Source organism: Orycteropus afer, unplaced genomic scaffold (assembly GCF_000298275.1).
Source record: "Orycteropus afer afer isolate SDZICR_OR568_19922 unplaced genomic scaffold, OryAfe1.0 scaffold00005, whole genome shotgun sequence".
In the NCBI taxonomy this organism is placed as follows: Eukaryota; Metazoa; Chordata; class Mammalia; order Tubulidentata; family Orycteropodidae; genus Orycteropus; species Orycteropus afer.
This window is the reverse complement of record NW_006921592.1, coordinates 8827849-8851301: the sequence shown is the minus strand read 5'-3', so window position 1 is coordinate 8851301 and position 23453 is coordinate 8827849. Positions and strand designations below refer to the sequence as shown.

Below are 23453 nucleotides of genomic sequence, written 5' to 3'. Positions count from 1 at the left end.
GGTTTGATTTTTGGTTTTCACTGGCAAGAGAATTTGCCACAATTCCTCCAAGCAGGGGCACATCCACAAGAGGAAGGTTTCTGATTCCCACAATCTGTCCTCGGACTCTGGCTTTTGATCCTACTGAGAATCTTTCTTCCACATTTCAGAGCACCCACAAATGTCATGTAAGTGCAAAATCAGTGGGGAAACATCTTTAAGTGATTCAAAACTGAAACAATCCATATCCCTAAATAGAGAAATGTGAATGCTAACTATCTACTTTCTGAGAATTAGACTAAAATTTATCTTATTACTTAATTATTACCTTGTGCCCAAGGCATGTGACTGCTAACCAGAAGGCTGGTGGTTCAAACCCACCAGCCACTTCTTCAAAAGAAGGTTGGGCAATCTACTTTCGTAGTGATACTGCCTTGGAAACCCAAGGAGGGGTTGCTATGAGTCGGATCTGAGTTGATGGCATTGAGTTTGGTTTTTGGTTTTGATAATAATATTCATTATATCCATCTTTGAGGCACTTCAACATAGTTTCCAAAAACCTTTTACTTACATTATGACCAGCTTATACTTTAAAAAAAAAAAAAAAAAATCACTGCCATAGAGTCTGTTGTGACTCATAGTGACCCCTCCTGGGGTTTCCGAAGTGTTATCTATATGGAAGTAGATCACCCAGTCTTCCTTCCTAGGAGTGGCTGGTGAGTTTGAACCACCATTCTTCTGGCTAGCAGTCAAATGCCTTAGGCACTATGCCATCAGAGCTAATACATACTCAAGTTTAATTTAAAAAAAAATGTTTATACTACTAGAATTTTTTAAAGAACTGAGATCCAAGCTCTAGCGTCTCTATGCCAAACTCCACTAATGGTGTACTCCAAAACTTCCCTCCTCGCCACCCTCACTATAAAGCTTTCCAGTGCCCCTGGATGGTGTAAATGGTAACATGCGTGGCTACTAACCGAAGGTGGGAGGTTTGAGTCTACCCAGAGGTGCCTCAGAAGAAAGATCTGAGGATCTATTTTAGAAAAATACTATAGAGCACAGTTCATCTCTGACACACACGGAGTTGCCAGGAGTTGGCAATGACTGCTTATAAAGCTTTTGCAGTCCTGCACCTGCACCTGAGTTTCTGCCAAATGCAAGTAATAGTGGCTAACTCCTTTGCTATGGCTAGCTCTGAACAAATAGCTTCCATTCTCATTTGGGTGATCTTTATTTATTTCTAAAGAAAAATACCACTGTAGAGTCAAAATTTATAAAATCATTTTCTATAATAAATTATCTTCATAATTTGTTCATAGTTGTATGTACATGAGATGTTGGCAATCTTTGTGTACTAACCCCTTCTCGGGAGAAACAAGGCCCTGAGTACCAGCACTTGGTGGAGCCTGGCTATTAAGCATTTACTGAACACAATGCTGTAGCATTTTGGTGATTACAGTTCTCTGAAGGTAGTAAACTTACTGAAGCATGTGCTCAACACAAGGAATTAATTTCACATCTACTTGGCCACAGATTAATTTAGCTGTGCAGTTAGACAGATGCAATGGGAAAGAATGAGCTCAAATTCTGACTCTGCTGCTCTGTGACATAAGGCAAGTTACTAAACCTCTCTAGACTTTCTCTCTGGATGTGGGTTGTCAAGAGCAGTAAATCAGACAACATGCAGATGTGATCATTTTATTCACATTTGCTTATAGTGCATTCAAATAAAATCAGACACCAGAGTTAGGTTCAATTCCCAAATTAAACAAGGATATATAGATACCAATGTGACAAGGGAGGCTCTGAGAACAAGGGAATGGTTGTCCAAGGTCACACAAATAGTGAACAGCAAGGTGGGGGCTAGAACACAGATCTTCTCTGAAAACAGAACTTTTTTTTCTATCACTCTGCATCCTTCATGACTTATTTTAAGTTGACTAATCAAATATGACCTGATTTAAGGGACATACTCTCTACCCTTCCACTTTTCATAAGCTTCATAATTAAATGCACACTTACCCTTGGTGTGCACACACACACACAATACAATACATATTTTAAGTACATTGGAACAATAGGCTTCTACTGCAATTAACTGAGTGACTAAACCATAAAAATTATGACATCTCTTTTTAGATAGTGAAAACAAAATTCTAACTTTAGTTTCTAAACTTAAGAAGGCATTTAATTTGCATAGGAAGATAACTAATACCTAACTAATATCTTGATAGCATTAAAATGAACAACTTTCCAGTTTGTGCTTTTATTATTTCTTTCCGCTGTTCCCCTTCTGGACACTGGGCAGGAAATAAGATAAATAAAACGAGGGCACTTTATCTCCTCAGTTAGCCTTCTTTGTTCAGCACCTTACTCAATCAGATTTGAAAGTCCTTGGGCGGCTTCTCTAAAGCAAATAATGTACACCTAGCACTGACTTCTGAAGGTCTTCATGCTCTAATTTTTATGTATTTCTAGATATAGGGAAACAAGAGAAAATATAAGGATCAAAGGGGTAGTCAGATAAGAAGATTGAAAGAGAGAGATAAATTAGTACACCTGTCTGGAAAACCTGCTCAAATGCTTAATTTATTATTTAAAAAGGATACTTATCTCTATCCCTTACTGCGATTTCCATCTGCTTTAGAAGTCTCAGGAATTTGCAAGTTTGTTTTTTAAATAAGAAATTTAAATTCAAGCAACTATCAATTATTCATGTCAATAGTGCATTGGCTTAGCATAAATTAGCCCCAAACTTCATTTTAACCTATAGCATCCATCAAACCTTTTATCAGAACCATTACTGAAAGCCCCAAGAGACTGTCTTTAAGTCCTTGAGGAAAACAAACTAAAGTTGACAAAGAGAACAATGGAGTCTGAAGATTGTATCCTCATTATTTCATCATTATTATAAGCCTCGGAATAATTAACACACTGTTTACACTTCAGGTGACAGGTCTAGAGGAATTCTTAGATAACCATTTTCTTTAGATGTTTGACAGTCATTAAAGAACACACAATCATTTAGATAATTTTAATTATTTTCCTTCTCAGACGTGTCTGAAAATTCTCCCTTTTACTCTACCATAGACATAAAGTTAAAGGACTAACATATCTGTCTCAGTCAGGGACCCGTCAAGAAACAACACACACTTTTTACTGGGTACTTTTTGCTGGGTAATGTTAGAATTTATTCAAAGGACTTACATAAGGATGTGGCAGGGTTTGGGAAAACCAACAGGAACAGTGCAGTGTCCTGGGCTAGTAACATTGGAAAACTGATACCTCTTTGTCCTGAGGTGACTTGGGAAGGGAGTGGTTATTGTTGTCTGGTGCCATAGAGCCAGCTCTGACTCACAGTCACCTTACGGGTAACAGACCAAAACGTTGCATGGTTCTGAGCCATCCTCATGATTGTTGCTATGTTTGAGTCCACTGTCATTAAGTCCACTCCACTTTGAGGGAGCGGTTACAGATATCTGAACAGGGCAGTTTTTAGTAGAAGGTTACCTGGAAGGAGTTACGATCTTTCAGGTGCAGCTAACTCCAATGACCCAGCAAGGAGGGAGCAGGGAATAAATACATATTCCTCACTCTTCGGCATACCACTGATTTCTTGCTGGAAACTTCTATTGGCCAAACCCAATGGAAAGCCAGAGGGCAAAGTAGCACATTAACACAGTCTCTAGAGGCCAGTGTTGTGGGTTTCACAGTGTGGTGGAGTATTAAAAAAAAAAAAAAAATACAGTAAGAAAGAAAGAAAGAAAGAAAAAAAATATATATCATCTAGTACAATGGTACACTATACATAACACTATTTAATAGATCAACTACTTTAAATGGAACACATTTTACTAATTCACCTAGATAAGCCAAGCTAGGTCAGAAATTTTGTAATTAATGGTAAGAGCAAATTGATATTTATATCCCAAACTGACCTGAAAATCATTGTCTCAACATCTGCTCTTGTCTTTCTCTTCCTTACCTTGGTAAATGTGACCCCATCTACAAAAGGAAAAGTGCAATAAAAGAAATAATAAGTGCACAGATGCAATGAAAGCTTATTGCAGGGGTACCTAACCTCACATGAGAAATGGTTGGAGAAGACATAGCAGAGAAGTGACATAGGTTGAAGGCAGGGAGGAGTTACACAGGTGCAGGTGGTAGAAGGCTGAACGCTTCTGGTACATCCAGAGAACTGCACAAAATCTCAGGGCTGATAAATAAAGTGGATGGAAGAGTAGAAAAATATAGAAGGCTTAATAATGAGGGAGGTTAAAGGATTTTAATGTTTATATTTTGTTTCAAAAATATCACTCAGGCAGTAGGAAAGGGGTAAGACCATCTAGGAGACTCTTAGAAGGCTCTAGGTGACAGAGAGGGGAAAACTAAGGCAATGGCTAGTGCAAATGAATGATGGATGTGTGTGAGGCTTTTGAGTGCTTATTAAAAGAAGAGAAATTAAATGGTGAGAACTGCCAGGGCTAGTTGTTGTTGTTGTTGTTGTTATTTGCCATCGAGTCGGCCCCGACTCATAGCAACCCCTCCTTGGGTTTCCGAGGCAGTATCACTACGGAAGTAGGATTGCCCAACCTTCCTTCCGAGGAGTGGCTGGTGGGTTTGAACTGCCAGCCTTCTGGTTAGCAGTCAAGTGCCTTAGGCACTATGCTACCAGAGCTCCTGCCAGGGCTAGTACTAGGGGTTATTGAGGGAAAGGAAAGGACAGCGTGTCTTCTGTTCTGAGAACACTTTTCTTAATCTTCAACTATCACATGAGGTTCCAGCACCCAGAAGATGGTAAAAAATGTTAATTACTTCAGTGTATTGCATCATGAACCCATATTACAGAAACACATTTTTTAAAATATCTATTGCATCTTCTTCTTCCATGACCATAAAACCTTTAACTGTATATAAAAAGTGCCAGATATTTTTCACGATTGCCTGTTTTTGTATACATTAAGCCTCTCTGCTGAGCAGCTTGAGAAGACAAAGTCAATTATTCTAATGAAATGTGAAAAGACCTGGAGTTACAAAACAAAAAGGGAAGAACATGCTCAGAATTTCTCAAGCTGAAACACCTGAAGAAAAAATTCAAGCGTCAAGTTGCAATATTGAAAGACTCTGGGCAAAATGTTGACTGATGTAGGAAACATCAAAAGAAGATGGAAGGAATACACAGAATCACTGTACCAAAAAGAACTGGTTGATGTTCATCTATTTCAGGAGGTGGCATATGATCAAGAACCAATGGTACTGAAGGAAGAAATTGAAGCTGCACATAATAAAGTGGTGAAAAACAAGGTTCCAGGAATAGACAGAATACCCACTGAGATGTTTCAACAAAAGGATGCCCCAGTGGAGGCATTTACTTGCCTATGCCAAGAAATTTGGAAGATAGCTACCTGGCCAACTGACTGGAAGAGATCCAAATTTGTATCATTCCAAAGACCCCACAGAATGTGGAAATTATCTAACAATATCATTAATACCACACAAAAGTAGAATCTTGCTGAAGATAACTCAAAAACGGTTGCAGCCATATATTGACAGGGAACTTCCAGAAATGCAAGCTGAATTCAGAAGAAGACATGGAATGAGGGATATCACTGCTGATATCAGATGGATCTTGGCTCAAAGTAAAGAATACCAGAAAGATGTTTACTTGTGTTTTATTGACTATGCAAAAGCATTCGATTGTGTGGATAACAAATTGTGAATATCATTGAGAAGAATGGAAATTCCAAAACACTTTACTGTGCTCATGAGGAACCTATACATAGACTAGGAGGCTATCTTTTGAACAGAACAAGGGGATACTGCATGGTTTAGTTTACAATCAGGAAGGGAGTATGTCAAGGTTGTATCCTTTCACCATACTTATTCAACCTGTGTGCTGAGTGAATAATTCGAGAAGCTGAAGAAGAATGTGCCATTATGATTGGAGGAAGACTCATTAGCAACCCGTAATATGCAGATGACATAACTTTGCTTGCTGAAAATAAAGATGACCTGAGCACTTACTGATGAAGATTAAACACTATAGTCTGCAGTACAGATTACACTTCAACATAAAGAAAATGAAAATCCTTACAACTGGACCAATAAGCAGCATTACGATAAATGGAGAAAAGATTGAAGTTGTCAAAGATTTCATATTACGTGGTTTCACAATCAACACCAATGGAAACAGCAGTCAAGAAATCAGATGGTGTATTACACTGGGCAAATCTGTTGCAAAAGACCTCTTTGAAGTGCTGAAAAGCAAAGTTGTCTTTTTGAAGACTAGGGTGCACCTAACCCGCATGATGGTGTTTTCAATCTCCTCATATACATGTGAAAGCTGGACAAGGAATAAGGAAGATCGAAGAAGAGTTGATGTTTTTGAGTTGTGGTGTTGGCAAAGAATACTAAAAGTACCATGGACTGCCAGAAGAACAAACAAATCTGTCTTGGAAGAACTGCAGTCGGAATGCTCCTTGTACGCAAGATTGGCCAGGCTTCGTCTCACCTACATTGGTCATGTTGTCAGAAGGGACCATTCCCTGGAAAAGGATCTCATGCTTAGTAAAGTGGACTGTTAGCAAAAAATGGGAAGGCCCTGAATGAGACGGTTTGACACAGTGGCTGCAATGATGGGCTCAGGCATAGCAGGGATTGTGAGGCGGGCACAGGACCAGGAGTGTTTTGTTGTATTGTACGCAGGGTCGCTATGAGCTGGAGGTGACTCTACAGCACCTAACAACAACATGTACATCTGTAGCCAATGTTACATAAACTCATTTGATAATTATTAGTTAGATAACTACTATGTTGGAACTACCATGTAGTACTATGTTCTACGTAGCATATTGTAGATGCTGTTTTGCAAAAAAAAAAAAAAAAAAAAATTAGAGTTAAAAATTGGAAAATACATGGGAAAAAAATCAGTTCTGTAAAGGATCCAACGTTTTTTTGGCCAAGTCTTGTCTGACATACTTTGGTATTGGATAATTTTATCTTAACATATTTGTCTAAATCCCCAGGATGAAGATATAATACTTCTACCTGTTAAGACCACAGATCTAAGGCATGGGCTTTTCCTTTCCAGTATTTAGTTAAAATATTTCCCATATATCAGAAAGCAAAGACTGCATTCATTGGCTTTGCCATGGAACGCCATCTCCTGACAATAGCCCTTGAATGTAAGAATGAGAAAGGGAAGGTCACACTTACTTTGGTTTTTGTAATAGGGCAATGTTCTGAAAGCCAGAAATGATGTGTGAAAGGAGACTAAAAAACCAGAAGAAATGTATTTCCACCCAGCCTGGGCAAATCTTCCTGGAAGCAGAGATAAGAAAGAAAATGAAAAAATCCACTCCTTTAGAAAAAAAAATAAGTCTTTAACCTATGGGTTGGTTGATTCTGTTGTGGTCTCATCTCCAACTAAATATGTTGCCAAGACTTTTAAGTAGAGAGAGAGAGTATTGAACAGGAAGCAACTGGGGAAGGGATGATCTAGCTCAGACATCAATAATTCATTTATGGGAAAGAGGAGTAACTGTATGAAATGCCAGGAGGCTGTTTCATTTACAGGGAGGGCATTTTCTATTTTAAGCCTAGAACAATGTAGTCCATTTTACTTGACAAGCCAATATGAATGGATGAAAAGCTGAATAGGAAGACAGGTTTTTATAGTTTCCTCTAATAATGCTATTTCTTCACCATCAATTATTTAGGTCTCACATGCCACCATTTGGGTACTTTAAAAAGTGATAAGAAAAGGATTTTTAAAACTTTTGCACTTCAAAGGTGATTTCCTTTATCCCAAATCTTTAGCATTACAACAGTAATCATGCAAGTCTGGATGATTTGCATGCAGGTTTGAGGTTACTTTCTCTTAGTCCTGAAAACCATTCAGGCATTACAACTTCTAAGCCACCTTCCAATTTAACCCCAATAGTAGTCTATTTTATTTTAGCATTGTATTCCCCAGGCATTTAGCAGGGTTTCAGAGAACACTTGTTGAAAGAATGAACAAATGCAACCGAGTCTAAAATAATTCCAAATATTCTCTAAAGCCCATAAGATTGGTTGCAGAATGAGGAGGAGGCACCTGTACAGTAACATATGCCTCACATTCCTCAGTTCTGACCATGATTAGAAACTCCTCACCCTTACTATATGATATCAAATTATAGGGCTCATGGTCCACTGGGAGATGGAGAAATGAAATTAAAGTAGTATAGCCTGAATGAGTCATAGCTCCCAGTCCCAAGCAGAAAAATCTATAAAGCTCTAACCCTATAAAATAAACAGATTTCCATGTCTTAATTTAAGTTCAAAATGTTCATATGCACACAAATTTTGAGGCACCACTCACCAAGAATTGAATATATGAATCGAAACCATAATTATAGCAAGAACTGCTACTACTTATCCAGCAAACATATATTCACACATAGATATACAGATATAGATATCACATTGGAAGAAATGTGCATTATGCCTGGTATTTTACTGACAATCTTTACATGCGTTATTGTGCCTGTTTAAGAGATTTAAAAAAATAGAGAGAATAAAAGCTCAGTGTAGACAGGCCCAAAGGCCATAAAGTTAATCAGAGAGAGCCGGGGCTAAAAGTGGACTCTTTTAAACTACAAACCCATTCTATTTCCAAATGCCAAGGGACCTCTATTTACACAGAATTATCTATCCATGGATCTATGCATAAAACAGAGGTGGAGAGTGCTGGTGTTGAACCTCTGAAAATATCAAATCTCACTGTCAAGATCATCAATTTAAGCACATATCTGGTAAAACATTTGTATTCTCCAATTATCAAACTCCCACTACACTCGATGAATCATGGACAGTGCTTGGAGTGGGTAATGAAGTGGCAGAAGAATATCCTGTAGTGAGTAGGACCAAGGTAATCCTTTTTGAACAGAGTTCTTGGTGATAGTCAAGTTTGAAGAATATAGTTTTTAAAAGGTACTCTGCAAAAAGCCATCAAAGACAAAATTTAAAAATTGTTTCTACACATAGACAACATAAAGATAATGGTAGTCAAAGACTAGCCACACCCTTGGAGAACAGTGACCATCACGCCCAAGTTTTGTATGCAAAAACGACATGTGTAGTTTTAAATAGAGCTGGCTACAGGATTCAACTGATTTTCAGTTTCTAGCAATAGACCCTCTTGTCCATTAAAACAGGTGCATTCAAATACGTTGGATGTCACATGACCTAGACTTTCCTATTCTTAGTTTTCTCATTTCTCTTTTTCCTATACAAACGTTGATTTATGAGCTTCCTATCTTTCTTTTTCTTTTAATGTGGCACTCATGAAGTTTTTTGAGTGTTGTGCCCCAATTTCATTACCCTAAAGCCTTGTGTTTATAGATTTTGCAGAGGGTTATTATTTTTAGTACCACAGATGTCGCATGATAGCAAAATGGACTGCATAATTAAATTTATCTGTTGTGACTTTCTAACTATTCAGAGATACAAATTTCTTCTTTAGAGTGTTTTGCGCTAGTTTTTAAAATAGGTTAAACTGCTGTAGCTCACTTTGTCTGAAACTGTAACACTGTGAAATTCACTAACTTTAACCACTGTAAACTAGATAGCAAAAGCCAGGTCTGAAGGAAAAACACTTGGCACAATTTAGGTCCCTTTGTATTTTTTCTCAGAATGTTGTGGAAAACTCCATCTACCTCAGCTTGTTTATTAGTATGCTCACCATTAAATATGATTCATAATATTTACTTGGTTGTTAATATTAAAAAGCAGCCTGTTTGTCACAGCACTTCGTTGAGGTTTGGTTTGGTATTTTGTGGGCAGTAATAAAAAGCCACATATGTTGCCACAATCTCCTAAATAGTGTGGTTTTATCTAAACTCATTGACTTACTTAATCAAATCATACTCGCTGAGAAAATTTTCCCTGAAGAAAAAAGCAGACTGGAAATGGCACACAACAAGTGAGCAAAACCTCTCTCTATAACTTTTGTGTTCCTGAACTAAAACATGTACATATATATTCAAAGAGCTTTGCAGTAAAAGGGCGGGGGGGGGATGTTAATTAACATGACATAAACCAAAAACCAAACCCACTGGTGTCAAGTTGATTCTGACTCATAGCGACTCTCAATGGGTTTCTGAGGCGATAAATCTTTATGGAAGTAGATCGCCCAGTCTTGCTCTGTGGAGTGACTGGTGGCTTTGAACTGCCAAACTTCTGGTTAGCAGTCAGGTGCCTTAGGCACTGTGCTACCAGAGCTCCTTAATATGACACAGAGAGTGGAAATATCTAATAATCTTTTAAAGAATCTAAGTCATTTTAAGTAAGGAAAACCTTCCTCCTTACTTTCTGAAGCCTATTAGGATGTGATATGTTATCTCATAGATGAGTATTTTCATTACAACTACTGTAGTAGCTGCAAAGTACAAATGTGATTAAATGGTTTCTGTTCCTCATGTCTATACGCAATCCTTGTAGGTATATCAGGTATATTAGTGGAAAATACAATCACTACAGAGTAGAATAGAATTAAGGAGACACAAAGTAAGAAAGTCCCTGGCAGAGACCTCAAAGAAAGTAGATATCCAATCAAATGTGTTGAATTTAATAGAAAATAAACTCTTTTCGTTTTGCTTCTGCTTTTAGAATCAGACGCCCACAAAAATATGTCACGTGCTAATTTTTATGACCGGCCACACTCCCCAGTTCTACTCTCAAGAGTTAAAAGTGCTGGGTCCTTCCATAGGCTCACTCTGTGCTTCTCACTATGTGGACCACCCTTTTTTATTAGCTAGAATGCTCAGTGGAGAACCAGTTGTTTATATTGGAGCAAATTAGGGATCATTTTTTACCAAGGCTTTCCAAGAAAATACTTCCCTCAGCAAGAACAGAAAGCAAAGCTTCAGGCAGGCCTTGCCAGACACACACCAGCCACCCCTCACGTGGGCCTTACTTGTTTTCATTGCTTGCATCATAACGAGGCATTGGGTCCAAGTCATTTCCATTCACGTCACAACTTGCCAGAGCATCCTTTGGCCACAGAGGAGAGAAAGGAAATGGACGTTCATTAATTAGCCACTGACCTGCAGGCTCATGCATTCTTAAACACATTTCTGCAAGAGAGTAATTAGGTTAACTGAGACACTCATGGTTCAGTGGTATCAGGCCACCTTAGGGAGGGATCGCCTCTCCAATAATAATCGGTGTTGTATTTTTCCCGTGTAAAGGGAAGAAATACTCTACACAGACCATACAAGTGCCCTTCCCCATTCTTGCTGGGACTTGTCCCCTCATATCTCACCTCACACCTGGACTTGACCCTCTCAACTCAATTCACAAAATGTGTACCTATCAGAGATGGCATTTGCAATTACCACCTTTTCTGGGAAGTATTCCTTGACTTCCTAGAAAAGTGATTTATTCCTGTGGACTTTCTTCCTATTCCTTAATTCATGTCTTGAGCATGCAACTTCCTTAGCATAATTCAAAGAATTTAGAAGGCAGAAAATAATTCAACTATAATTGGCAAGCCAATTATAAATCCTATTAGGTATTTATTAAATCAAGTATGTTGGGACTTCCACTTGTCTGGTTTCAGATATTTTATCTACTACAAAAGATAATACTACTTTTTATGAATTCCCAATGAACTTTTGCCCCAACAAAGTTTTATTTTATGCCAAAATTTCAAATTAAGGCATATCTCCAAAGCCAGTTGTATTTGTTTGCTTTTAAAAAATGATTGTGAAACATCGTCAAATTACTAAGAAGATTTTACTGAATTGGTACCATTGTTCAAATTCATATCACTGCAAATAACCTAATTTAGGACGTTTTAAATTTTCTAATGAGGGGCTCTGGTGGCACAGTGGTTAAACACTAGGCTGCTAAGCAAAAGATTGACAACTCAAACCCACCAGCTGCTCTGTGGGAGAAAGATGCGGCAAGCTACTCTCATGAAGATTTACAGCCTTGGAAACCCTAGGGGAAAGTTCTACTCTGTCATACAGGGTTGCTATGAGTCAGAATTGACTCAATGGCAATGGGTTTCATTTTCAGTTTGGTGATTTTCTTATGTTTTATGATTACTCCTGCACCATTAATGGCATAGGTAATTGTACAGAATTTTCTTTCAAGGGGGAAAAAAAAAAAAAGAAAAAGAAAAAGTAAAGAAGGAAATCACAATTAGTCTGTTTATGTTTGATCAAATATATTATTCAGTGAGGAGCAGGGATAAACTATAACGCCCCTTTGCATACAACAAGAAAGACCCCTAAGCTTAGAGACAGGTAACTATTTTTATATGTGACCTTGGAAAACTCATGTCAGCCTTCAAATATCAGTTTCTTCACCTATGAAATGAATAGAATTAACTGACCTTCTCTTTATTTCTAGAGTTCAGCACTGTAAATAACCACAAAGCTATAGGACTATACTTCAAGACCAGGGTGAGAACATTTTTTTGTTCAAATGCGAACTTAAGAAATTTGCAGTTCCTTCATAAGAAAAGGAATCGACTAATACCTACAGACCACAGTGAGGCTGATCATTACTGCTCTTAAAAACAGGAGAGGCAGAGAGAGAAAGATATCAGCAGAATAACTTGAGGAAAGTTATAATAACATTTTTCTCAATAAAGGAAACAAAGAGTGTTGCTTGGCTATTTTGGTGAATTGTTGAAAACTGTGGCTTTTATAGGGAGCTCTGGTGACGTAGTGTCTAAGGCATTTGACTGCTAACCAGAAGGCAAGCAGTTCAAACCCACCAGCCACAGCCCAGAAGGAAGGTTGGGCAATCTACTTCTGTAGTGATAGTGCCTCAGAAACCCAAGGGTGGTCACTATGAGTCAGATCTGACTCCACAGCAGTGAGTTTGGTTTTTTTATTTGGCAGCTCTTATGGGTAGCAAGATGGTGTTGGTGATGGAGTTTCTGCTATCTTGTTATGTTATGTGCCGTTGAGTCACCTGCTTTCCAGGTCAGCCCATCATAGGCCCTGGACAGTTTAATGTGTTGTCTCATGCTTCCTGCATTCTAAAAGTGTATCATTTACAAGGAAGAAGCAATACATAGAGACTATTGTACCTGTCAGTTGCATTTTTCAGTAGCTTTCCCCCTTTCTGATAATCCTAACATGAATTGCCTAGCTCCCAGGAAAGGGCGGCAGTCTAACCACAGCAAACACGCACATAGTTCTGCATCAGGTCCGGGTGGGTCCTCTCAATGCCATCGTCCAGGATGGTGACCACAATGTTCTTTCCCGTGTAACCTCTCTTCCAGGCTCCTTCAATATTCATGTCTGACTGGCAGGGATGTGTGTTGTCACTGCAGTGCTAAAGAAGAAAGAAGGAATACTGGGCATTAGAGGTTACACCAGAGCTCCCAGAGATTACTGAATAGTTAGGTGAGGGGAGAATTAACCTAGTTGTTGAGATAATGCATTAAATTATCCGCAATTTGGTATTGCCAGGAAACATGGATCTTTCCCTTAACCAACAGGGGAAGGTAGGAAGGCGAGGTGTGGGTAAAATAAGAGAAATATAAATCTCTTCCACAGTTCTGATGCTGTGTTGCCTTAAATCCCATGGAAGAATAAAATAAAATAAAGTCTATCTGAACAGCAATATAATGGAGATATCATTATTTCACACTGGCATATACTAGTGACACATGGAATAACTTTAGATAAGCATCATAGAATTTCATTTATAAATCCAAGCCAGGTAACTGAAGAATACATACTTTATAATTTCTTAACCAGTCACCTAGATACCAACCGAGCTATAAATGAGAAGTAACTTCAGGCAGCTTTTGTACAGTGTCAGCCAGGTGTGCTACTATGAGAAACCTATGATTGAGAGAAAATAACAGGTTCTTCACCTTCCTTCAATACATTAACAATGGCTCCTGTACCCTAATTTGTGGGGGACAGAGTGCCGCTTTCAGGGCTACTTTGAGGAGGGAAAGAAGAACAGCACAAAGTGCAGAAAGTTGGATGTACACTATGTACACAGGAGAATGTGTATGAGGGCTTTCAAGGGCAGGCTGTGAAAACATCGAACCTGAGCTCATTACATGTAGCAATTTTATTGCATGATGGCAACAAAAACATATTGAGAAATGAATTAAACCAGCAGCTTTTCCCACTATAATTTACTAGCATTCGTCCAACCCACACAATTGTTCTTTCAAACGCCATCTCTTTGAAATATCCTTCTGAGTGGTGTTGTTTTCCAGGTTCTTAAGACTCAGAAAAGGAATAAAGGAAAAGAGATGTGCTGAAACGTAATGCCATAGCAACAAGACCACCCCAGGTTTCACCATTCACTCTTTTCTGCCTGGTTTGTGATGCTTTAGAACTTGTGAAGAGAAGAGAATGCAGAGCATTGTATGCTCGAAGCATAATAGAGACCCCACTGCGACTGATTCACTTCACACACACTTCATTGAGTGCCTGCGACATGCTGAGGGGTTTGGGGTGAAAAAGGCACAGGAGGTCCTTGCCCTAACAACCCTCTAGGGAGGAGACATAGATAATAAATAAATAAACAAGACCATACGGAGTGCTCCTTGTGTTTCAAAGGAATTTAAGAGGATATGATGATGAAAGTGGGAGTTCTGGGTACCGGACTTCAGGGAAGATGGTCAGAAAAAGAGTCCACTCTCCTGAGAAATGAAATGTGAGCTGAGCTGTGACTGATGACAAAGAACCAGTTTGCCCAGAACCCTGTGGACAAGTGTCCTGGAAGAGGGACCAGCAAATGCAAAATTTGCTTGAAGCAGGAAAGAGCTTAACACACTGAAGAAAGCAAGAAGGCTGGTGTTGATGAAGCAGTGTGAATGAGGGTGAGAATGGCAGCAAAGGCAGGAAATTAGAAGGGGAGACGAGGTCAGATAGTGTAGCTTTGTAGGCCATGACTTGGCTTTGCTTCCAGGTACAACCTAAATGGGGGCTCATTTTTTTCCATATCTTATCCCTCAATATCAAATGTTAACTAGTGACAGATACTCCCAAAACTCTCTGACAGGAATGTATTAATTTATTCCCCAAATAAGATTGGCTTTTGTTGAATGCAACAAATACATTTGACTAATTTCAAGGGTTCATTCTAAGAAAAGGGATTATACAGTTTTCATGAGAGACAATACCAATTTCATACAGAAGTGAGATCGATATATTTTGATGGACATTTCTATTTTCTTCTTAACTTCTTGGCTTCTTTTTGTCATTAGATGCCTAAACACATGTTTCCATCTCAAAACCCAAATTCCACTCCCCCCACTGCCCTAGTTTTCTGGGTGCATCTCAAGTCCTAACTCTGCCCACGAAGTTCTTCAGCCTACTTGTCTCTTCCCCTTCCCTGAACTTAAGGATACACATACAGATTCTGTTCTACAACCCCTACTCACATATTCTATTGAATTGCTGTTTACTGTTGAGTCCTGGGTGCTAGTTTTGACTCCTTGATTGTTAAGCACATAAAAGACCATGCATTAAACTAAGTCTAACCTAAAAACACACACAAAACAAACAAACAAACAAACCGGTTGCCACTAAGTCAATTCTGACTCATGGTGACCTCCTGTGTTTCAGAGTAGAACTGTGTTCCACAGGGTTTTCATGGCTGTAATCTTTTGAAAACTTATCATCATAACTTTCTTCCAAAGCACTTCTGGATGAGTTTGAACTGCCAATCTTTCAGTTAGTAGCCCAGCACTTCATGGTTTACACCACCCAAAGTTCTAGTAAATATTGAGTAATTAATTACACATAAAAGATGAGGACATATCCTCAACTTTATTTCCAAGTTCAAAACTGCCATTATGCTTACTGCTCGGACCTTGGTTAGCTGAGATGATAATGAAGGAAATGGTGTGGATTTCCAAAATACTTATGTTTTTCAGAAGACTAATTCAGGCCAAGAGTTTGGGCCTCTCCTCACCAAATATTTTAATTTAACACAAAGCAACCTTGACAGGTTTCCATTTCATTTTCTTTTCAAAACCTGCTTTGGCCACCTGTAGTATCAATTGTGACACAGAGTAATGTTAATGTGGCCAAGAGGTGGGCTGTAGGAAGGAAATGCACAGGAAATGGGTAATTCACAAATGGGATAACCATCCTGGAGTGGAGGGATGCTGCCTGAGATTGTAATTATGAAAACTGAAGAAAACCAGCCATCTATGAAAAACATGTGTGGTGAAAGTGGAGCACTTAGGTTTCTTTCTTCAACCTCTGTTTCTGTTGAATCTGTCTTTACCATTAAATAGTCTTACACCACTGTTTCCTTTTTCTCCCTTTCATCTACCTCCTCAGTACTGGTGGGAGGTAAAGGAGAGGAAATATCCAATGGATAGTTGCCTTTGGATAATCTAATATAGTGAGTAGCCAAAATATCAAAGGTTAAAAGAAAATTATAGGTTTATCAGAGCCTGGGATGTTTCTTAGAAATGAGATAAAAAGTGAGAGAACCCTTAGATCAGAACCCTAAATTCTAAATGTGAACTGTAGATTTTTAAAAAGTTTGACCATAAAATGTATATATATATATATATATATATATATATATATATATATATATATATACATATATTGTTGTTATGTGCCATTGAGTGTGTGTGTATGTATGTATATGTGTGCGTGTGTGTGTGTGTGTGTGTATAAGCTCTGGTGGCTCAGTGCCTAAGGTATTTGACTGCTAACCAGATAACCAGAAGGCTGGTGGTTTAAACTCACCAGCCCACTCCTCAAAAGGGAGGTTGGGCAAGCTACTTCTGTAGTGATTATTGCCTTGGAAACACAAGGAGGGGTCACTATGAATCAGATCTGATTCCATGGCAGTGAGTTTGGTATATGTGTGTGTGTACACACACACACACACAATTTTCCATATTAAGCATTTTTAAGTATATACTTCAATGATATTAATTAATATTTACCAGACTGTACAACCATCACTATTTTCAAAACTTTTTCATCAGCCCAAATAGAAAGTCAGTACCCATTAAGCAATTACTCCCTATTACCCCTTCTCTTTCATCTCCTAGCAACCACTAATAAACTTGACTCCATGCACTCATTTACCTGTTCCAGATATTTCATGTGAGATTATACAATGTTTATCCTTTTGTGTCTGACTTACTTAACACAACGTTTTTTAAGGTTCTTTCATGTTATAACATGTATCAAAATTTCATTATAGCTGAATAATATTCCAGTGTGTGTATTTACCACATTTTGTTTATCTATGCATCTGTTGATGTATATTTGGGCTGTTTCCACTTTTTGGATATCGTGAATAGTGTTGCAATGAATATTGATGCACAAATGTGGAATCTATTCTGTTGTGTATATGCTTAGGAGGGTGAACTGTAGATTTTTTTCCCACTATTTTTTTAAATTGTGAAATATATATGTAACAAAACATTTGCCATTTCAACAATCTTCACATGTACAATTCAGTGACAATTTTATTCATCACATTGTTTAATCATCATCCTTAACCGTTCCCCAATTTTTCCATCATCCTTATCAGAAACTCATGTCCCCCTAAGCATTATATCTTCTTTCCCCACTGCTTCCTGTCCTGGTAACCAGTAATAATAATAAACTTTGGTCTCTATATGCTTGCCCATTATATATTATTGTATATAATTAACAGCATACTGTATTTGTCCCTTTGTGACTAACTTTTTTCACTCAGCATAATGTTTTTAAGGTTCATCCATGTTGCAGCATGTATCATGACTTCAGTTCTCTTTATCACTGAATAATATTTCATTGTATATATGTACTAAAATTTGTTTATCTATTCACCTGCTGATGGACACTTACACTGTTTCCATCTTTTGGCTATTGTCAAGAGTGTTGTACTGAACACTGGTGTACAAATATATGTTTGCATTGCTGCTTTCAATTCTTTTGGGTATGTACACAGGAGTGGGAGCTATAGATTTTTAACACCTATTTCAAGTGATCCAGGATTCCAAACATGTTTTTAATACAATTGTTCAAATATTAAAGATACCACAAAGCAAAGACAATGGGATTTCAGTAATACTGACCAAGGATGAGAACAAGTTATTCATTTCTATAACTGCCTGACAGAAATAGTCTTTAAACAGCACCCTATTTAAATGAAAGGAATCTACATTAAATCAGCATCCAGTGACAAAAGGGACATACATTAGCCACGATTCTCTCATTCATAGTCCACCATATTGAAAAGACCATTGCCAGAACTAGAACTAAACAGTAATGCCTGGAATTGTTACCACAGATTCAGTCCATAGCCTGATGTTCACAAAATGAACTAGTTAGTCAGAAACATCCAGCATATTTAAAGCTGATGGAAACCACATATGTGCACAGTACATGCAGAAGATAAATATTTATAGTAAATTATGTGCCTTCAGTTCTGAATAATGTACAATATTGCATTGATAGTCTTTTCACAGATGAATTAATACTTAGAAACAACACTGGACACACACAATGGAAAATAACCTGCAGAAAGAAAGGCTGCAACCTAGGTCTCCCACTACCTTATCCATAAAATCTTTTATTCTTTTTAGGAATGAAATTTTAAAGAGGCCATTCTATGAGTTCTAAAAATGGCCTTTTTGATTCCAGGGTTATGAGCTGTTCTGCTGGTAAACCACACTGGGTGTGTTTACTTCTCCTGTGTCTTCATAAACACATCACAGTGTTTGCTTAATTAAGGAACAGTTTATCCCCAAAATAAACACCTTTGTTATGTTCTCACCATAATTTTCTTGAGACTGGGAAAAACAAAAGCAGAAACAATCAAACAAAAAACCTTCGATGTCATTCTTTCTTAACTTCTGTAAGTTCTGAGAATCTCCAAAAAACTGCCAATTTACATGCTGTCAATAGTCCGTTAACATTGAAAACATCTGTTGCTCATTTTTATAGATATGGCTCATAAGACTGCATTTATGACTATAATGTTAATAAGCAAGCAGAATTAAAGACACAAAAATCTCTTTTATAGACAAAATCAGAAATACGTCTAGTTAATTTAGTAAAGTGCATATATTTTTGAAATTTTTTTCATAAAATTTGGAGCCCAAGAGTTGTAAGAAATAGAAAAATATAGAATTGATATCCCCCTAAGTTGAAATATACCTAAAATGATTAACTAGAACTCTAGTGGCACAGTGGTTAAAGCATTTTGCTGCTGACCAAAAGGTCAGAGATTGAACATATCAGCCACTCTGTGGGAGAAAGATGTGGCAGTCTGCTTCCATAAAGATTCACAGCCTTGGAAATCCTATGGAGCAGTTCTACTCTGTCCTGTAGGGTCACTATGAGTTGGAATCGATATGATGGTAGTGGGTACCATGACCAGGAAAGTACTCAGAACAACTACATCTAGGACTCAGAACACCATTTTGGGGAGATATTTAATCAACTATTTTCATTATGGTAAATCTGTATGTAACAAAACATTGCCCCTTTTAACATTTTTTTTTTTTACATATATACTTCATTAATCATTTAATAACATGATGAATGAAATTAATATTATTTGCTTGTAACAGGTAAAGAATATAAAACTTAATCAACCTAAGTAACCTCCCGGTGTTGAAAAAATCAATCAATAGTAGAATCAGGACACAAATCCAAGCAATCTGACACCAGAGCATATTGTTATGGAAACTCATCTATTAAAAGTTGAAATAGAAAGAGCTCAGAGCAGGATGAAATATATGTAAATCCAGATAAGGAATAGCTATGGAGTGGATGCTAGGAAACACAGCAGAAGTACAGATACTCAAAGGAAATCACACAATGATAAGCAAATTCAAGTGATAACATGGAATATAGTTGGATAAGACCTTAGAGGACATCTAATTTTGCCTTATCCTCTCATGCCAACACATCTTTTAGAAAATCCTCCAGTTTCTACTCAAACGCTTTCAGTGTCAGGAAGTTCACTTCTTTATGAAATAATTATTGCTGGTAAGTCAGTTTTTTAGCAAAAATACCTCTGAAATTCTTACTTATAACATTTGCCAATTTCCACGGTGTACCTACTTAACATCAATTTTAAACTACCAATAAAGCCTCCCAAAATTCCTGAATGTGTAACAATCAGCTCTCATAAGCTCTTAGAGGCTCCAGCATTCCACTGTTGTTGTTGTTGTTATGTGTGGTCAAGTAGGAGCCGACTCCTAGAGACCCCTTCTTGAGTTTCCAAGGTGGTATCACTACGGAAGTAGATTGTCCAACCTTCCTTCCGAGGAGTGGCTGGTGGGTTTGAGCCACCAGCCTTCTGGTCAGCAGGCAAGTGCCTTAGGCACTATGCCACCAGAGCTCCTCAGCAGCAGCGTTCCACTAGAAATGGCCAATTACCCTGTGTTGTTGTTAGATGCCATTGAGTGTGCTCACACATGGCAACCCCTCGTACAACAGAACAAAATATTGCTCACCTCTATGATTGTTAGTATGTTGTAGCCACTGTGTATTTTGAGTGCCTTCCAACCTAGGGTGCTCATTTTCTAGTACTTCTAATATTGGACAAAATTATGTTGGGGTTTCATTGCCTAGTTTTTGGAAGTAGATTGCCAGGTCTTCATGCTATTTAGTCTTGCATTATTTGTGATGAAGTCATCCCTTTTAGTGAGTCTGACATCTGATTTCTTGGAGTTGGGAACTACAGGGAATTACCTAGGCTCAGTTCTCTCCTTTGCAGTTCCAGACACTAGTTTTATTGATTCTTGAATTTATTTTGAAAAAACCTTCAGACGTTATTTAGTCTTTCATTCTCTAGGGTACCAATAAAAGTTGGATCTTGAACTTTTGTGGAGAAGGCTATTAGCTGGTGGGTTTTCCTGAGTCTTTAAAACTGAAGACGCATTTATAGATTTTTGAAAACCCAAATGAAGTTCTAAGACATATACTGTTATGGTCATGTGACAGTTTTATGGACTTCAAGCCTTTGTTATCACAAAAATAAAATTCTCCTGGACAAAATAGATCCAATGCCCAATTATTAAGAGGACAAACATCCAATGAGTGGATTTTCAGAAATTCCAAGGAAGCACAATATGTTTCAAAGACACCCAACTCAGCATAGCAGCTAAGGACACTAGCTAGGGGAATCAAGAAGAGGATGCTCTGAATCTCTGTTAATTCCCAGATGTATGAATTTGTCAAGCTACATAACTTACACAATCTCATCCACAGCTTAAACACAGAGGATTATTGTAAGAGTTAAAGAAGATGAAATATGTAACAAGTAGTTGCTATTATTATGATTGTGTTCTTGTCAATGATAGTATAATGACTGAAGGCATCAAGAATCCTGATGGCTTAGGGAAGAAGAGCTTGATTTTAATAAAAGGAGCGATATATATCACTATAAGATAATGAAATGTTGGTTTTGTTCACTGTCTAGAGAGGTAGGTTCAATTGATCATTTGAAAAGGCAATTGATAATTTGTAAGGGTATATGATGGAATGGCAAAATAGTTTGCATTTGGGGCAGTGGGTCTGGGTTTGGGGATAAGAGGAGAGAATGGTGTCTAAATGTCCTTGGTACACTGGTCAAATATTTTTGGCCTTCTCTGAAACATCTTCCACCACTTGACAGCCAGTTTGTCATACTGTGGTGGCTTGTGTGTTGCTGTGGTTATAATACCAGTATTTTAAATATCAGCAGGATCACCCATGGTGACAAATTTCAGTGGAAAACTGGGAAAGAAGGATGGGGCCATTCACTTCTGAAAAAACTGGCCAATGAAAACCTTAGAACAGCAGTGAAACACTGTCTTGTATAGTGCTGGAAGGTGAGCTCTTCAAGTCAGAGGCACTCAAAATACCACTGGGGAAGAGCTGTCTCCTCAAAGTAGAATTGACCTTAATGACATGGATGGAGTGAAGCTTGTGGGACCTTCATTTGTTGATGGTGCATGACTCAAAATGGGAACAAACAGCTGCAAACACTCCTTAATAATCAGAACATGAAATGTACAGAGTATGAAAATTTGAAGTTGTCAAAAATGAAAAAGAACACATAATGATCAATATCTTACAGATTAATGAGCTGAAATGGACTGGTATTGGTCATTTTGAATCAGATAATCATATGGACAACTAACATGGGAATGACAAATTGAAGAGGAATGGAATCACATTCATCATCAAAAATAACATTTCAAGCTCTATTCTGAAGTATAATGCTGTCAGTGATAGGATAATATCCATACACCTACAAGGAAGACCAGTTAATACTACTATTATGCCTTAGGCACTTCACCACCAGAGCTCCCCAAATTTACACACCAACCACTAAAGCCAAAGATGAAGAAAATGAAGACTTTTACTAACTTCTGCCATCTGGAATTGACCAAACATGTGATCAAGAAGTATTGATTATCACTGGTGATTGGAATGCAAAAGTTGGAAACAAAGAAGAACCATCAGTAGTTGGAAAACATAGCCTTCATGACATAAATGATGCCAGAGATCACATGACAGAATTTTGCAAAACCAAAGACGTATTCCTTGTAAACACCTTTTTTCAAAAACATATGGCAGCTATAAATGTAGGAAGGTAGGGCAATCTACTTCTGTAGGGACAGTGCCTCGGAAACCCAAGGAGGGGTCACTATGAGTCGGATCTAACTCAATGGTAGTGAGTTTTTGAGTTCACAAGGAGGAATACATAGGAATCAAACTGACTACATCTGTGGAAAAAGCAATGAAAAAGCTCATTATCAGTCAAAACAAGGCCAGGAGCTAACTGTGGAACAGACCATCAATTGCTGTAGAAAATTAAAACAAGCCCATGTGAGCCAAAATATGACCTTCATTATATCCCACCTGAATTTAGAGACCATCTGAAGAACAGCTTTGATGCACTGAACACCAGTGACAGAAGAGCAGATGAGCTGTGGGATAACATCAAGAACAACATATACAGAAAGCAAAAAAAATAACTAAAAAGACAAAAAAGGAAGAAAAGACCAAAATGGATGTCAGAGGAGACTCTGAAACTTGTTCTTGAACATAAAGTAGCTAAAACAAATGGAAGAAATGAAGTAAAAGAGCTGAACAGAAGATTTCAAAGGAATGCTCAAGAAGACAAAGTAGAGAGATCCGGCAAGATGGCGGACTAGGCAGAAAGACTGCACAGACCCTCTTCAACAAAGAAAAGGGAAACCAATTAACACAGACACAGAAGATAATCCTGTACCCCTGAACCTTGAAGGGAAGGATATAGAAGTGGACTAAATCCCAACTAGCAGAAGAATTTGCGTGAAAATACAAAAAAAGGAGACAGACGGAGCTGCAGTTTAGCAGCAATCCTGAGCAATCCTGATGGCACAGACAGCTTGGAGATTCCCGAGTGGTGATAGGACCTAAGAATTAACCTATAAAGCACCCTGCTAGCCAGGGACTGCACAGAGGACTGTGCACGGTGGCTGGGGAACAAACGGAGAA

The 23453-nt window shown here is 38.0% G+C and overlaps 1 protein-coding gene across 1 annotated transcript in view; it reads right to left on the bottom strand.

Annotated features, from left to right (window-relative positions):
• Positions 1 to 23453, bottom strand: part of PCSK5 (proprotein convertase subtilisin/kexin type 5) — a 600269-nt gene that overhangs the window by 428973 nt on the left and 147843 nt on the right. The window contains exons 4-5 of the mRNA XM_042780610.1: positions 13171 to 13314; positions 10937 to 11013 (exon numbers count right to left, since the gene is read on the bottom strand). Coding sequence (XP_042636544.1) covers positions 10937 to 11013; positions 13171 to 13314 — 221 coding nt within the window. The remainder of the gene's footprint in view (positions 1 to 10936; positions 11014 to 13170; positions 13315 to 23453) is intronic.